Below are 16,837 nucleotides of genomic sequence, written 5' to 3' on the forward strand. Positions count from 1 at the left end.
TAACTCATGTATAACGTTAGTTATATAATCCTTAACACGCTTTAAATGCTAGTTACTGTTACAGAACATCAGCTAGTTCATTTAAGTTACTACTCTAAAATCTACAACTAACAGATAATGTCCAGCAGATAGCGCCAAAGCACGTTGTATGTTAAGTCAGCCAAATCATAAGCAAGGCACTGAGGTAAAGAATTGACTCTTAAGATATTAATGACAGATGTGATACAAAAAATCGTAATTACATGCTTGCTATCTTCCTGTTATAGAAAAATATTATTAAAAAAAAAAACGAAACTTTTTTTCCCTCTCTATTTTTGAAATACCAAGCCGAGGAAACTTTGTGACCTTTGACTACACAACCAGTCATAAGTAGCACGAATATATCCAAGTATTTGTAGCAATAGCCAAATGGGTCAAAATTATCAATTTTTCTTTTAGGCCAAAAATCATTAGGATATTAGGTTAAGATCATGTTCCATGATGATAATTGGTCAATTTTCTACCGTATTTATTTCAAAACTTCTTTGATTAGTAATATGCATTGCTAAGAACTTAATTTGGACAACTTTAAAGGGGATTTTCCCAATATTTTTTTAGATTATTTTGCACCCTCAGATTCCACATTTTGTCTTATCCCAACAAACCATACATCAGTGGAAAGCTTATTTATCCGGCGTTCAGATGATAGAAATCTCAATTTATAAATGTTTGTGGTTCAGGGTCACATATTGCTTTTTATCAGTATCATGTTCAACAACTGCTGGAACTAAAAACGCCTAAATATTTAGCATTATATTTTATTAGTTTGTTTCAACACTTTCCATACAACCTTGTTAAAATACATAATCAAAAACAAAAGTATGAATAGACGCAATATTAAAATAACTTAAAACAATTCAGATAATAAAATGCATTCAGGCCCTTTAAGTTACAAGTTCAGTGTGATTCAAGTTGAATTTCATATTTTAATGGTATCATGCATAATGCATAGAGAAGAATAAGGCTGGGAATCATATCAACAGCCATTTCACAGTCTTTAAACAATCCATTAGCAAAACACTTTGTAACCAAGCTAGTATTATCTTACAAACATCACTTACTAAACACACATTTTGCTTTTCCTCATAAAACTAGCAAACAAAATGGATATCAAATATTTCTGTACAGGCTTTTCATTTTGTGTTGTGCAACAGGATACAGTAAAATACTTTAAAACAAATTATCAATGGATTATTTATGAAGAGCTGGACATAACTGTATGTAATAGAAAAAAGCAGCATAAAATCTAAGAAAACAGAAATGCTCATACATAAATGTATACATACATACATACATACAAACATAAGTACACATGTACCCTTTTTTGTGTCTAACATACGGCCTCAAACAAACAATAATGCTACAATGTAACATGTCTGACTTTTTTTCTGATGTGATTTTGATTGCTTACAAAACCCAGAAATCAAAACGTTTCAAATTATTATCAAAATAACTTAAAAACAATAAATAAAGGCACATTTATTGATAAATCTAATGATCGAAATGATCTTTTTGATACTGTTGTTTCTTAACTGGTAAAAAAAGTGAAATTCTATGTCCAAATACAAATAAGATGAATAAAAGGATAGAACAAAAATAAGCAGACAAAACAAAATGACAATCACAATAATCCCTAGAGAAAGTGAGCGTAAGCAGGACATTGATGCTTAAGATGGCAATTTTAGCTTTGGTGAGAATAAGAGAGACACTTTGTAGGCCAGTGTAAATCCCAGTAGAAGTAGCCTGGTTTAGTTAGTCCAGCGCTGCTCTTCTGCTACTGAAGCTTCTGCCTTATCCTGTGCGTGCCTTGACATGTCCCAGTTATCTGCTGTTCCATTCGCTTCTGCTTTCTAGCATGGACCACTACGTCTGCCTTATCTTCTTCGATCCATCCTCAGTCAGATGATACCTGAGAGATAACGGAAGCTTATGAAATCCAGAAAAAGTAAATGTACATTTACAAGAGTGACTGTATGAATGAATGAAAATAACACACCATTGAGTCCATCCTTTAGAAATGTCTTCACTTGCCAAGTCCACAAGTGCCTGTGACAAAGACATCTGTGAGCCTCCATATAAATCAACAGAATAAGAAGGAATAGTAAATGTATAAATTTTTTTTACCTTGCCCAGTAGTACTTTGTGTTTAGACAACAGTCCTCCTCCATTCTTGACAGCCACATCCAAAGTTCTCCTGTGCAGTTCCACTATAGACACGCTGAACTCAAAGCTGACAAAAACAAAACAACACGACAAGATATTGTTATTACTGTTACTGGTTTACTATGCTACATGCATCTGCACTTCAGTAATGATATTACACAAAAAGAACATTTCGCAGAAATATCTGCCGTTGCATCATACAGTGCATTATAAAGTCTAGGTTGACTTGGTTTGGAGGGCAAAACAGTTATCTAGCTCTGTTCAGTAAGAAGCTCCGCTGTGGATTTAATATAAAGGGAATGTCATGCAAATGCATACAGCAAGAAAAACAGCAGACACCACTTTGAATCTGGTGGACCCTCTTCTCATTTGAATGCAATTTAAATGAGTTAAAGATGTCACTATGTCCGGAACCACATTAGGTTTGACATGACTACTATTTGTAAAATCTGTATTGAAAGGAAAAGAAATTAGGATTAGTATACTAAGACAGCAAAACCTGGAAATTGAAAATGAATAGGCATAGTAAGCTATCATGTCAAGCTAAAGAAACAATTTATTGTCAAGGTTATCCAAGTCAGTTTATTTGATTCATCAAAACTGGCACTCTTCTGCTGAAACAATAATGCAGATAGATGTATGTGACATATGGATTGTGTGCTTAATTGTACTTAATGTGCAATGGATTTGTAGTGCACTTCAAATATTAAACGCCAAATGTTTTAATAATCTATTGTCATGTTTTAAAAAAATACACTTCATGTGTGTATTATTTTGACTAACATACCAAAGCACATGTAAAGTACTTGATTTTTTACTTTAACTGTATTGCGTCATTCAATATATCAAGTAAATATAGCACTAAATTGCAACTTCATTATTACAAGTTTCAATAGTAATTACATTAGTAGTACAGTAGTTTACTATAAATGCTTGTCAGTATTTATCAACCATATTTCAAAGACAATAGAAGTAATTAAAAAAATACAGCTGCAAGCAGCGATTACCAGGGTTCAAGAACTTTAAGGCATTTGGGCACATATGAAAACAGACATTATGTAGCAAGCCTCTAACCACCTAAATCAATTATTTAAAAAAATTGAATTTTTTTTTAGGAAATCCAGGTAATTTACCATATAAATATTATGTTTGTTTGTTTTTTTTTACATTTATGACTCTTATAGCACCGGCTGTGGTCTGATCTCCTTAGAACTTTGCATGCTTGTTTAGAATCACCTGTTGCATTTGCTCAGCAGGTTTCGTGAAGTTTTGAGTTTTCCTTTAGGCTCTATAGGATTTGGGCTAAATTTGGACAGGCCCCTTTCCTAAACAACCCTGTTATGGCTTCACTGCACAATGCACAATCGTATACACCCTTGAAAATGTGATATCGTCCCCAGTGGCTGATTTTTTCTAAATTTCTCACAGACCTTTGGGGCTGAGAGTCAAACAGGCCCACTGAGTTTAGTTTGGATCAGCCTTTGTCAACCTTGTCTAATAATTGCTCAAAATTCATCAGCAAATGGTGGCCATGTTTTTCAAGATACACAAATATTCTTATAGACGCTTGTGGCACTTTGGACCAACACTGTGCTCAGAGATTTTCATGCTGATAGGACAAATCATTGCGTAGCTATAGCCATTTGTATGTTTTTTCCCCTCTTGTAGTGCCACCAAGTAGACAAGCTCATTTTTGTCCTGTGACCTCAAATTGAGCTCTTATACAAGTGTTCTGAGTTTGGCAAAGAAATCTCATTCCATTCAGGAGTTATAGGCATTTTTCTAAAAGTGGCCCTGTCCATTTTTAACTTTTTGGCATCCCTTTGCGATGGTGAGTCGAAAGTTATTTATTGATATACACTCCCCAGAGAATCTTTCTGCACTTTTGGTTCCAATCGGTCAAAAAACCTACAATTTTCAAAAATTAAAAAAATACCCCAAAATGTTGCAAGTCTCACGATCTGGCGGTTTAGGGGTTGTGAGCAATTTCCTACTTTTGATCGCTGTGGCGCCCCCGTTAGGCCGATTGGGGCAAGCCTTGATTTAATATAAATTTAAGTATACTGCTTTTGATTTGTTTGCAATTGACCCTTCGCAAAGACCCTCCACCCTTTGTTCTGTTGCTATGTTCGACAAGCCATGCTGCTCTCACACCACACATCATGTTCTTACACAGTTAAAAATACATTGCAGAGCAAAGAGGAAACTGACAAGTCAACAGACAAGACAGAGCTGGTTTGTTTGTCGGACAACAATGGCAGATTTGGGTGGTAATATTGGTCAGATCGTGTGTAAATCAATCTCCAAGCGAAGGGTCAGTTGAGTGTCAGAAAACATAACATTCCATTTGCACCCGAGTACATTGTTTTTTACAAGGTCTTTTGTACCAGTTATTATAGCTAACATAATTCAACGCGGATTAAAAAACAGTCTGTGTGTTTCTTACGACTGGTCGTAGATAGGATTGAGCGTCTTCTTGAGTGTGCTGGTTTTTCTGCGGCCACTCCGGCTCTTGTCCGGTAACAGGTACAGGCGGACATATGGGTCTGAGCCATCTTTAGACAGTGCTATGAGGTTTCTGCGAATAAGACACATGAAAACACATATTCACACAAAAGCAAGAGAAGTATTTTCACAAGAACCTGTTTTGTCACATTTATACAAATTCAAACATACAAATGCAAACACATGTTCCCTATTATTTGCACACACTGTTAACCACTGATCATTTACCAACACAACTCACTAAACCCACTAGTATACTGGATGTGTTCAGTGTAAAGTGAAAATGAGCAAACAAAATGACTGGAAGTGATACTATAAAACAGAAAGATTAAAGTTAATGTGTATGTGGCATTCTCACCTGCAGGCATGAGCCACTACAATAAGTTTATTCCTTTGTGAGCTGTGTCGGATAGTGAGCTGGACTTCACCAAGTGGATACTGGCTCAGCCCAGAGCCGCTGGAACAGAAAAACAGCAAGTGTGTGAGACTTAGCTTGGATATTTTGTTTCTTTCAACAAGTCAATATGAATTCAAAATATTTACTTTCTTAATGCATGCTCCTGATTGTATTGTGCATGATTTCCTTGATCCACATCACTTCAAATGAAACTGATGGTCACACATTTTATTTTCAAGTTCCAATTCTAGCTATTAACAAACCATTAACTATGACTTTTGCCTCAATAAACTTCTAATTTACCAAATTGACTTAACATAAAATACTTTTGAGTTTTTCAACCTCTCTTTTCCAACCACCTGAAAATTTTCTGATATTTAACACTTATCTTTTTACAATCCAATCATTCCAGAACTCTCTTCTGCTCATTAAGGCTGCATTTATTTAATCAAAAAATACACTAATAAAAATAATAATATTGTGAAATATGATTACTATTTAAAATAATTGTTTTCTATTTTAATATATTTTAAAACGTCATTTATTCCTGTGATGGCAAAGCTGAATTTTCAGCAGCCATTACTCTAGTCTTCAGTGTCACATGATCCTTCAGAATCAGGATTCTTTGATAAATAGAAAGTTTAAGGAACAGTACTTATTTGAGTTAAAATTGCTTGGTAACATTACAGATGTCTTTACTGTTACTTTTGATCAATAACTTGCTGAATAAAAGTATTAATTTATTAAAAAAAAAAAAAACTCACTGACCCTAAATTTTCAAATGGTAGTCTACGATATTTAGCATGAATATGCAATATTACTGCCAAAATACTCCAGTTGGTGATGTTTGGATTGAAAATCCTTCTACGTCACATCTGTGTTTTCTCCAGTTTTCCTCAGTGTGGTTTATATTGTTGTTGCCGTTTAATATGGTTTCAACTATGTGAGCAACTTGGATGTCATGATGGTTTGTAACAAGAAATCAGTGACAAATACAAATGGGTCGTGTCACGCTTCCCCACTGCTTCACTGTACAAATTGGTCTGGGTGGCTCAGTAGAGACCAATCTGCTCAGTGCTATCCAGTCAGTCATGCCGTGTTGTTCATTGGTGCGTGCGGATAAATGGTTCACACAGCACTGGGTACTGCTTGATTCTTACTTTTGGCTTTTAGAGTTTCTCACACACAGCAGAAAGTCACCAATTTGGCTTCTAACAAAATAAACATTTCAAAAAGCAAAACACAAATGACTTCTGCATAAAGTGAAGCAGCATGTCACAGATACAGTACAGACTTACTTCTGCAGCTGCTGTAACCTCTGCTGCAGTTCCAGTGTGGCAGAAGGCAGTGAAATGTCAGAGGCCAGACTAGGAGTAGAGTCTCTGTGAGACTGGTGCTTCTGTGAGCTGCTTATCTCTAGACTGGAGACGCTGCGGCCTGTCTCTGCTAACCGCACCGGGGAGCCATCCGATCCTCTTTTTCCTTGAGGGGTGTCCGGTGCAAGGGTATAAGATGGGTTGTGTGATGCCTGGGTGATTGTGGAGTTGCTGGTACTAGTGGCCGTTTGAGGTTGTGGGGACACGCCAGCGTTATTCTGACTTGTGTGTCTGACTCGGACAGAAGATGGCTGGCTGGATGTGACCTCCTTCTCTAAACAGAGGACCTGTTCAGACAAAAACATATTTATATGGGCAAAACATACACACAAAAATGTGACAATATCTTTTCATAGCATACAGACACCAACCCTGAGAGCCATTTTGAGTTTGAGGGTGCTGTTGGGGCCAGAGTTCTGAAGGGGGAACTGCTGATTCAGCGTCATATCTGCCTCCTTCAGGAGAGAACCAAGTGCCACCCGCACACTACCCAGAGGGCATTTGTGTTTACTATCCCTCACCTGAGACACACAAACAACATCTGTACATTTCAGATGACTTTTTACAAATACAAAACCAAAACAGAAACACACTGTCTACAATCTTTTGAGGAGTTAAGGAAAGGTAGTAAGGACATCATGGTCGTAAAGTCCATGTGACATCAGTGGTTCAACCATAATTTTATGAAGCTATGAGAATACTTTTTGTGTGCAAAGGGGGAAAAAAATGTGTTGTGGTTCTCTTGTAAAGGCACATTGAAGACGGAAATGGAAGAAAAAACTTGGTAAATAAAGTTTCTTTTTCTTTGCGTGCAAAAAGATTTATAATAGATAGATTCATAAAATTACGGATGAACCAGTCACAAGTCACATGGACTATTTTAACGATGTCCTTACTACCTTTTTGTGCCTTGAACATGTTAGTTGTGTTGCTGTCTATGCAGGGTCAGAATGCTTTCGGATTTCATCAAAAATATCTTAATTTGTGTCCCGAAGATGAACGAAGGTCTTATGGGTTTGGAACAATTATTGACAGAATTTTCATTTTTGGGTGAGCTATACCTTTAGGTTTGGGGTTCGGGTTATTATTTATTTAAACTTTATTTACCTCAATTTCCAGTTCCTGAGAGCGGGGGTCGTTGATGAGGAAGTGAAAAGCCTCCTCCCACAGTGGCTCACTTGTTTTATACCTCACCTGAAAATTTAGGAGCAAAAGAGGACTGGATATATGTGTACTGCTAGTCTCAAACAGGATAAAGCTTTAATTTAGGGTTAATGAATGTTACCTTGCTTGTGTACACCTTTTGTCCTACAGCCAGTTTGACAAAAGGATTTGGATCTATGCTTACTTTCTTCCCAGTCTGTTGAACCAAAATAGAAAGAAAACATTAAACTGTACAGTACAATATGTTCTCCTTTAATAGTGAACAAATCTGCTTCAGCTCTCTGGTAACCTTATACATGGTTAATACTTAGTTAATCAAAATTACATTATAATGCATCATTAAATACAAAAACACTCATTTTATTTTCTTAGTTCAATAAAGATATGGATGAATGAAACACATGCAGTGGTGCATGAGGAAAGAATACATTAGAGAAGCAATTAGGAAATAAACTAAATCACAAAAGAATTAAACAAACCATAGAAGACGTGAAATCATGCTTAGTGTCCAGATGTGAGTGCAATGTTCATTATGCATGCCACGGTATAAACGACATGCATTCTCAATGTACCTTCAGGCCTTTATAAGGGGGTTTGGGGCCATCAGGGTTAAATTCAAGAGGATTGGTCTTTCCACAGGAAGGATTGAGAGAAATTGAGAATAGGACAGTTAATATACAGGAAGAGGACATGCAAGAATGATAGTTCGATTGGTCCAGCTTTACAGATTTCTAAAACAATTACAAATCAAATTCATATGGGATCAATGTAACAATATTGGCAGGGACAAAAGAGCTCCAAAAAAAAGTTTTGGCTTTCCCATCAGACTGCTTACTAAGTCTAGATCAGGAAATGTCATCATGTCTAAGAACAAACAAGCTGTGTTTAGATCAATCATGTGACTTAATGTGACTGTAAAAATAAATGGGTGAACAAAAGCTATATATTTAAACCTTGGCTTCTGACAGTCTGATTAAACACAAAATGTACAACCAGCCCAAAGTTTTTAAACAGAAAGATTTTTTATATTTTTTAAAGAAGTCTCTTCTGCTCACCAAGCCTGCATTTATTTGATCCAAAGTGCAGCAAAAACATTACAATTTTGAAATATATTTACTATTTAAAAGAACTGTTTTCTATTTGAATATTTTAAAATGTACTTTGTTCCTGTGATTTCAAAGCTGATTTTTTTAGCATCATTACTCCAGTCACATGGTCCTTCAGAAATCATTCTAACATTCTGACTTGCTGTTAAAAAAACATTTATTATTGTTATTATTATTATCATTATTATTATTATTATGTTGAAAACAGCTGAGTAGAATTGTCTGATTTCACTGATAATGGAAGGAAACAGTTATAGTTAAAATATTTCCAAATTTGACTGTTATTGCTGTACTTTGATCAAATAAATGCAGGGTTGGTAAGCAGAAGAGACTTCTTTAAAAAACATTAAAAATCTTACTGTTCAAAAACTTTTGACAGGTAGTGCACATATAATTAAACTACCCATACATACTCAGTTGCTGTGTGATTATGTTAGTATTAAATGGGACAAAGATCTAAGAAATGTGATGTTCATAGTTTATTGGATGACAGTTACAAGTTACACATGCCCAACAGGCAAAAGTAGCAGTTCACGTGCATCAGATCAACGATCAACGTAACCGGTGTTGTTTGTTTGTTACTGAAGAACATCTTGAATGGAAATAATGTCTAGTCACAATGTTAGGTAAACAGCTACAGCTAGATCTAGAGAACCAGGATGCAGATTACTGTCAAACTCACAAATAACGTTCTATAGAGAGAGTCGGGGTTCTCACAAAAGACTAGACCAGAGGCCCTCCTCTCCTTTAGGTTTCCACAGCCAAAGCTGCCCTCAAAGACACTCTTACAGTAGAGGAGGAAGGCACAATGCAAAGCATTAATAAAGTCACCACTGTACTGACAAATTTCATAAATACGTAATTCTATGGCTGCATAATTCAAAAAAGGTGTCACGTAAATACCAAACACTCCTTAAAATGACAGCACAGCCCACAAAGAAAATTTCAATTTTGTGAAATATTGGACATCACTGACTTTCATTGTATGCACAAAAATAGTTGGGCTATAAAATGTCTTATATTGTGTTCTGCAGACGAAAGCAAGTTTTGGAACGACATGAGAGCAAGTAAATGAAGACAGATGTTTCTTATTTGGGTGAATAATATCTTTAGGGAGAAACAAGAATGTAATTGAACCTTGCAAGATACAGCCTGGGGAACAATATCAGTGCATGTAAATCACTAGGGTGTGAAAAATCGCAGCTTGCTCATATTTGTATTCATATCAAACTAGACTATTATAGAACATAAATTCAAACACTTTCAAGTATTTCATAAAAGTAAAACATAAAAACAATAAAACTGAAAGTAAACAAGAATGTAAAACAAGTATCTGCCGGAAGACTTCAGGAAATATTGCCCTACGGCAGGTCCTCAGACAGAATCTATGTATACTTATCACTATTGTTCTTACCGGCAGATTGCTGGCAGAGTCCAGGTAAACAACTAGCAGAGCTGAGGAAAGATTTTCATTAGTCCTTATGCTCCATAATACCTAATAAGAGAGAAGAGAGGAAATTATTGTTTAAAATGGTTTAGGTAGTGTTTAATCACTTCTGTCAGTATTATTCAGTATGTGGGGATATGTTACACCAAATGTCCCCACAAGGATAATAATACCAGGAAATTTTGACCTTGTGGGGACATTTTTTGGTCCCCATGAGGAAAAAGCTTATAAATCATATATAATATTTTTTTAGTTTGAAAATCTAAAAATGTAGAAAATTTTGTGTGAAGGGTAGGTTTAGAGGTATGGTTATGGCATCAGTAAGATTTTTAATGGTTTTTAAAGACTTTCTTATGCTCATAAATGCTGCATTTATTTGATTAAAAATACAGAAAATAATTAAATATGTTGAAATATTATTTCAATTTAAAGTAACTGTTTTCTATGTGAATATATTTTAAAACGTAATTTATTCCTGTGATACAAAGCTTAATTTTCAGCAGTCATTACTCCAGTCTTCAGTGTCACATGATCCTTGAGAAATCATTTTATTATGCTGATTTATTATCAAAGTTGAAAACAGTGCTGCTAATTTTTTTTGGAACCTGCCTGTGATACTTTTTTTCAGGATTCTTTGATCAATAAACGATTAAAAAGAAAAGTATTTATTTACAATAGAAAGGTTTTCTAACAATATACACTACTGTTCAAAAATTGTGGGGTCAGTAAATTTGTATTCATTCTTTTTTTTGAAAGAAATCAGTACTTTTATTCACCAAGAATTTGTTAAATTAATAAAAAAGTGATAGTTTTAGTCCAATTTTAGTCGACGAAAAGTCAAAAAGGTTTTAGTCTAGTTTTAGTCAAAAAAAAAGGGAAAAAAGTAGTCTTTTAACAAATTAATGTAGGTCAGTAAGTATTTTGCTGTTGGGTAGTGTCACTTATAATTTCTGAAAATAGCAGATCTATAGTTCAACACAATGTGAGCTTCCGGATCGACTATTTTCACCAATAATTACAATAATGAAGGAATGTTTTAGAACATAAAAGACAAACAAGGATGGAATGCTAAAATGGCTTGCCATACTAGTATAACAAAGAGTATTTAATGCTAAAACGGCTTGCCATAGCGTCAGATACTTTTTAAGTTTTAATTGGCATGCACAATAAGCGGAAATGTCATGCATTTTAAATGTCTGACGGACCACCCACTAACATTTTCGTCTATTCTCGTCTCGTCAACGAAAACTCACACACGTCTCGTCATGTTTTAGTCATCAACGAGCCATTTTTATCTTGTCATCGTCTCGTTATCGTCATGAAAAAAAGTGGCGTCAACGAAATGATTTCGTCATCGTCGACGAAAACAACACTGATTTTATATTGTAATAGCATTATGCAATATTACTGTTTTTTCTGTATTTTTGATCAAATAAATGCAGCCTTGAGCATAAGAGACCTCTTGAGACCTGATTCCAAACTTTTAAGCGGCAGTGTATGTGTGTGTGTGTGCTCTTGTACAGCTATCTTTGTGAGGGCCGGTTTGAGTTTTAGATCATTGGAGTAAGAACAAACAATAAAGTGAGGACATTTTGGCCAGTCCTCACTTTCTGAGGCCCCTTTAAAAGCCTGTTTGAGGGTCAAGATCAGGTTATAATCGGGTAAAGGTTAGGTTTAGGGTAAGGATCTAAGTGAGGCACTTAGTTCTGATAAGTAGGGTTGAGGTAAGGAGCTAGAGATTGCATAATGTAAATGAAAGTCCTCACAAAGATGTACAGGGTGGTGGGTGGGTGTGTGTGTGTGTGTGTGTGTGTGTGTGTGTGTGCATACTTGATCTAGTTTCTCAGCACTTGGGTACAATGACAGCCACTCTAATCTCAGATGAAGTTTGCCTGTAGTAACTTCTTCCAAGTCAAACCACTGCAGAAAAAAAGTGTGATTAGCATACTGGAATGGTAGCTATGGTCATGTAGAACATTCCTTTCATTCCAAAACAATGATGAAACACATTTCTTCAAAAGAAATGACACAACTGGTGATAATCTTTTCTTTGGAAAATAAAAGTCACTATCAATATACGGAAACGTCTACATCTATGGAAGCTCAAGGTCAGTTCATTAATGAGATGAAATTAAGTACTTCTGGATATTAATAGTGGAAAAGAAAATGATCATATTCTTGTTTTGAAGTAAAAAAAGACAACATTAGGGTTTTTTTCTTTGTGGTTTAATAATTCTTGCATCAGAGACTTAAAGTGGAGGCAGTACTATGAATGACTGAAATGAAAAAAAAAAACCTAAACCTACTTACAATACAGCCAACAAATTTAGAAATTCTGTCAGTTCATAAAAATAATTCAGTTTATTAATGAGAGGGTGCTGAAATAGAACTGGTGGTGACATTTGTTTGCGAGCTGTAAATGAATCTCAACAAGAACAAGAGTGTGAAAGCATTACCTCATCAACCTTCTGTTCTTTATGAAGCTCACTCAAGTCAATCATTAGACTGGAACAAAAATAAAAGAAACATTATTTGTCTCTAAAAAGGACTATAATATATAACACTGTATATTTAAGCTATACAAATGAATGTGGCACCTGCCCAAGAAGTCATCTTTATCTGGGTCTTCATCGAAGAGCTCAATTTCCAGATGTTGCCCTGAATGTTCATATACTAGTGCCTGAAGATCAAACACAAGCATTCACATTTTAGTGTATGTGCGTAAGTGCAGTTAGTGAGCGTGTGTGTATGTATGTATTCACCTCATACACCTCATTCCATTTGGGGTGCAGGCATTCTTTGATGGTCTTGCTTCGAAAAAGCTGATTGCTGACCAGCAGCATGCCATAGGGGTCAGACTTGCCTTTGATCAGCCCACCCAAATATGTGTCCTTAATTTCCAGATTCTGAGCTTCAAGAAAATGAATCCGTAGAACTCCCTAATGAGTGTGAGAAAAAATATAGCAAAAGACAATGAGATATGGACAAGCATTTGTAAGGTTTATTGAATTTGAGTGTAAGTGTATTCACCTTCGGCATGGGGAAACGGAGCTGTGCCAGTTCAACCTCACCTATCAGTGGTACAGTGATCCTGTTAGGCAACACCATGTAAGTGCTGATAATATCCTGAATCATGTGGTCTGAAAAACCACTGCCAAGAAAAAACAAATAATGAGTTACATGAAATTTTCCTGAAAGTGCAAAAGTGGTGATGTACTTCTGGGAATCAATCATCTTCTATGCAATGGACAAATGTGTAGCTCTCTCACAATACATAATTTTGTGGGAAAAAGAAGATCAAATCTTGTGTTGATGTTAAAAACAACACTATGATATTTTTCCTTTGTGGTTTAATATTCATGCATCAGAGAGCTGAAAGCAGAGGCAGTGTTATGACTGATTGGAATTAAAACAAATGACTCAAATAGAAGAAGTTGTTCACTTCCAGAACAAAAATTTACAGATGACTCTCTCACCCCCTTGTTATCCAAGATGTTAATGTCTTTCTTTCTTCAGTCGTAAAGAAATTGTTTTTTGAGGCAAACATTTCAGGATTTCTCTCCATATAGTGAACTTCTATGGTGTCTGCAAGTTTGAACTTCCAAACTGCTGTTTAAATGCAGCTTCAAAGGGCTCTAATGGTGCGTTCACATTCGCGCATAGTTGGACGCTTGAACATTTTGAGTTTACTCGCTTCATTTGCGCGTTTTTTACAACTTACCAGATTGTCCGACCTCTTCACTCACTTTCTTCCAAGCAAGATCCTTTTTATTCCCGTTTCTATAAAAAGTAATAAGATGTATCATACAGCTCCGAGTATCCACATACAGCGAGGATGATTTTTATATACTTTTTAACCTTAAATGCTCATCTTGTCTAGCTCTGTGTGTACTACGGGTCAATACAGTTAGGGTATGTTAAAAAACTTCCATCTCATTTTCTCCTCTAACTTCAAAATAACCCTACATTGCTGCAGAAGAACCGACCCAGTGTTTACAAAGTTTTTCGACATACCTTGACTGTCATGAACCAGAATACACAGTTCACGCAGAGCTAGACAAGACGAGCATTTGGGGTTAAAAAGTATATAAATTGTACATTTTCTTTAGACATTAACCAATCGTTTCGCTAGACAAGACCCTTCTTCCTGCTTGCTTTAGAGCCCTATGAAGCTGCATTTAAACTGCATTTTGGAAGTTTCAAACTCTTTAAAAAACAATTTCTTTATAACTGAAGAAAGAAAAACGTGAACATTTTAGGATGACAGGGGGATGAGTAAATTATCTGCAAATTTTTGTTCTGGAAGTGAACTTCTCCTTTAAAAAGAAAATATTTAAACCTACTTAAAATGTTTCAGAGAACATTTACGTGGCAAGCAGCTAAACCTATTTATTAGTGTCTAAATGAGAGTGTTTTCTCTGTAGATGATTTAAACAAAAAGACAAAACCAATTCTGTACCTGCCGGATGTATTGCCAACCACAACAACCACATTCAAACGCTGACTTGCTCGCTAAACCAGCAATATAACAAAAGTCTCAAATATCATCTGACACAGTTTAAGTATGTTTTTTTAACATTAGCATGAATACATATTCAACATTTCAGCAGACTCCTACAGCACCATTTGTTGTGACAGTATATGCATCTAATTGGCCTGCAGCCTGTCTGTCTCAGCACGAAAGCACCACGACCTTGTTAAAATACAAGCACAAGCAGGGGAAGAGGCAATGGAGAGGAAACAAACAGGACCAATAATGCCATTTTGTGGTTTGTGCTGGCATTTCTAAGCTCCCCCCTCTCTCATTTTAACCATACTCCTGTCTCTAGGCAGCTAACTGTCTTTGTTGAAAAGGCTGTAGATTTGTCACTGCCACCTGGGTTTCCTCAAGCCATCTTAACTCTGGCCTGGACATACTGTACAGAAAGATAAATTACATTTGCCATAGTAGTCAGAGAGCCAAAAGGTGCACAAATGCATTTTTGTAGACCTTTTAGAGACCTTTACTGCTTTACTTATATAAGTATAATTTAAGTCTTATGCATGCTAATCTCTCACTGCATACAATAAAAACACACCACATTCAGTCGCATTTATTAATAAGTAAATACATAGATAAATGTGACCCCGGATCACAAAACCAGTCTTAAACAGCATGGATATATTTGTAGCAACAGCCAACAATACATTGTATGGGTCAAAATGATCAATTTATCTTTTATGCCCAAAATCATTAGGATATTATCAAGTAAAGATCATGTTCCATGAAGATATTTTGTAAATTTCATACTATAAATATCAAAACTTTTCTCAATGTTTTGATTTTTTTGCACCCTCAGATTGCAGATTTTCAAATAGTTGTATCTCGGCCAAATATGGAAAGCTTATTTATTCGGCTTTAAGATAATGTAAAAATCTTATGACTGGTTTTGTGGAACACAAATAATTACTTTGTACTACATAAATATTCTGCTTTATATTATTATAGATTACAGTACATTTTAAAGCATTGTGCTTTGTTCTATTAAAATTTAAGTTAATCAAAAGAGCAATTACTCATTTTGAGCATGGCTGTTGTCAACGCCAACTAACACAGGCCTTCTATCAAAAACACAAATAAATCAGAAAACAACTGAACAAAGACATGTACAACAACATGTACAACAGCAAGTGTTCATTAATTTATTTATTATTTCATCATTAATAAAATAATCATGGCTGCCAAAAGTGGTGACACACTTAATCATTATCTTTTATGCAATGAAAAACAAGACAATTGTTTTTGGACAATGGTTTTTTTTTACTGCACTTTCCTTTCTACAACATTTGTTTTATTTGCATTTCAAATGATTTTATACTGCAGCAGGAAAGTTTCAACAGCTGAACATTTAAACTTCTAAACAACCAACCAAGGACACATAATCTTCAGCATACTTCTAATACAACAAGCAAAGCTTCAAGGCAAATCCATTTGATCTGTTCCCTGGAACCCAGCTCATGTACAAGATAATGAAACATGACACTCAACAACAGAACAAAGAATGTTGAACTTCATTTGAAACGCCGATATGAGTTGCAATCAATGACAGAAAGTTCAAAGCTTGTTCAACACCTAATCAACATCAAACATAAAGTTAAGCTCAAGTAACTACTTTCAATTACATCCAAGTAAATAAAAACCTTTCTAAAGGTGTCCCTAAACAGCTATGGCCATCAGATAATCTCAATAACCATTAAAGGGCTAGTTCACCAAAAATTAACATTCTGTCACTAATTACTCACCTTCATGTTGTTCCAAACTCGTAAGACGTTTGTTCATCTTCAGAAAACAATTAAGATATTTTTGATGAAATCTGAGAGCTTTCTGACCCTGCAAAGACAGTGATGCAACTGACAAATTCAAGGCCCAAAAAGGTAGTAAGAACATGGTTAAAATAGTCCATGTGACGTCAGTGGTTCAATCTTAATTTTATGCAGCTTTGAAAATATTTTTTGTGCACAAAGAAAACAAAAATAACTTCTACGATTTCTTCTCTTCTGGGTCAGTCTCCTACGCCATTCACAAGAGTACCATGACGTGACATCAAAGACTAAATGTTAAAGACGGACACGTATGTGAAGAAATTGTTGAATAAAGTAG

At 35.4% G+C, this 16,837-nt stretch overlaps 1 protein-coding gene across 1 annotated transcript in view; it reads right to left on the minus strand.

Moving 5' to 3' along the window:
- Positions 1–1,323: 1,323 nt before the first annotated feature.
- Positions 1,324–16,837, minus strand: part of esyt2b (extended synaptotagmin-like protein 2b) — a 41,086-nt gene continuing 25,572 nt past the window's right edge. The window contains exons 8-23 of the mRNA XM_073836996.1: positions 13,228–13,348; positions 12,960–13,136; positions 12,795–12,877; positions 12,654–12,702; positions 12,028–12,117; positions 10,165–10,245; positions 8,217–8,273; positions 7,766–7,840; positions 7,588–7,674; positions 6,852–7,001; positions 6,403–6,767; positions 5,066–5,164; positions 4,649–4,780; positions 2,164–2,269; positions 2,036–2,085; positions 1,324–1,948 (exon numbers count right to left, since the gene is read on the minus strand). Coding sequence (XP_073693097.1) covers positions 1,903–1,948; positions 2,036–2,085; positions 2,164–2,269; positions 4,649–4,780; positions 5,066–5,164; positions 6,403–6,767; positions 6,852–7,001; positions 7,588–7,674; positions 7,766–7,840; positions 8,217–8,273; positions 10,165–10,245; positions 12,028–12,117; positions 12,654–12,702; positions 12,795–12,877; positions 12,960–13,136; positions 13,228–13,348 — 1,768 coding nt within the window. The 3' untranslated portion in view covers positions 1,324–1,902. The remainder of the gene's footprint in view (positions 1,949–2,035; positions 2,086–2,163; positions 2,270–4,648; positions 4,781–5,065; positions 5,165–6,402; positions 6,768–6,851; positions 7,002–7,587; positions 7,675–7,765; positions 7,841–8,216; positions 8,274–10,164; positions 10,246–12,027; positions 12,118–12,653; positions 12,703–12,794; positions 12,878–12,959; positions 13,137–13,227; positions 13,349–16,837) is intronic.

The sequence above is a fragment of the Garra rufa genome, chromosome 3 (genome assembly GCF_049309525.1).
Source record: "Garra rufa chromosome 3, GarRuf1.0, whole genome shotgun sequence".
Lineage (NCBI taxonomy): Eukaryota > Metazoa > Chordata > Actinopteri > Cypriniformes > Cyprinidae > Garra > Garra rufa.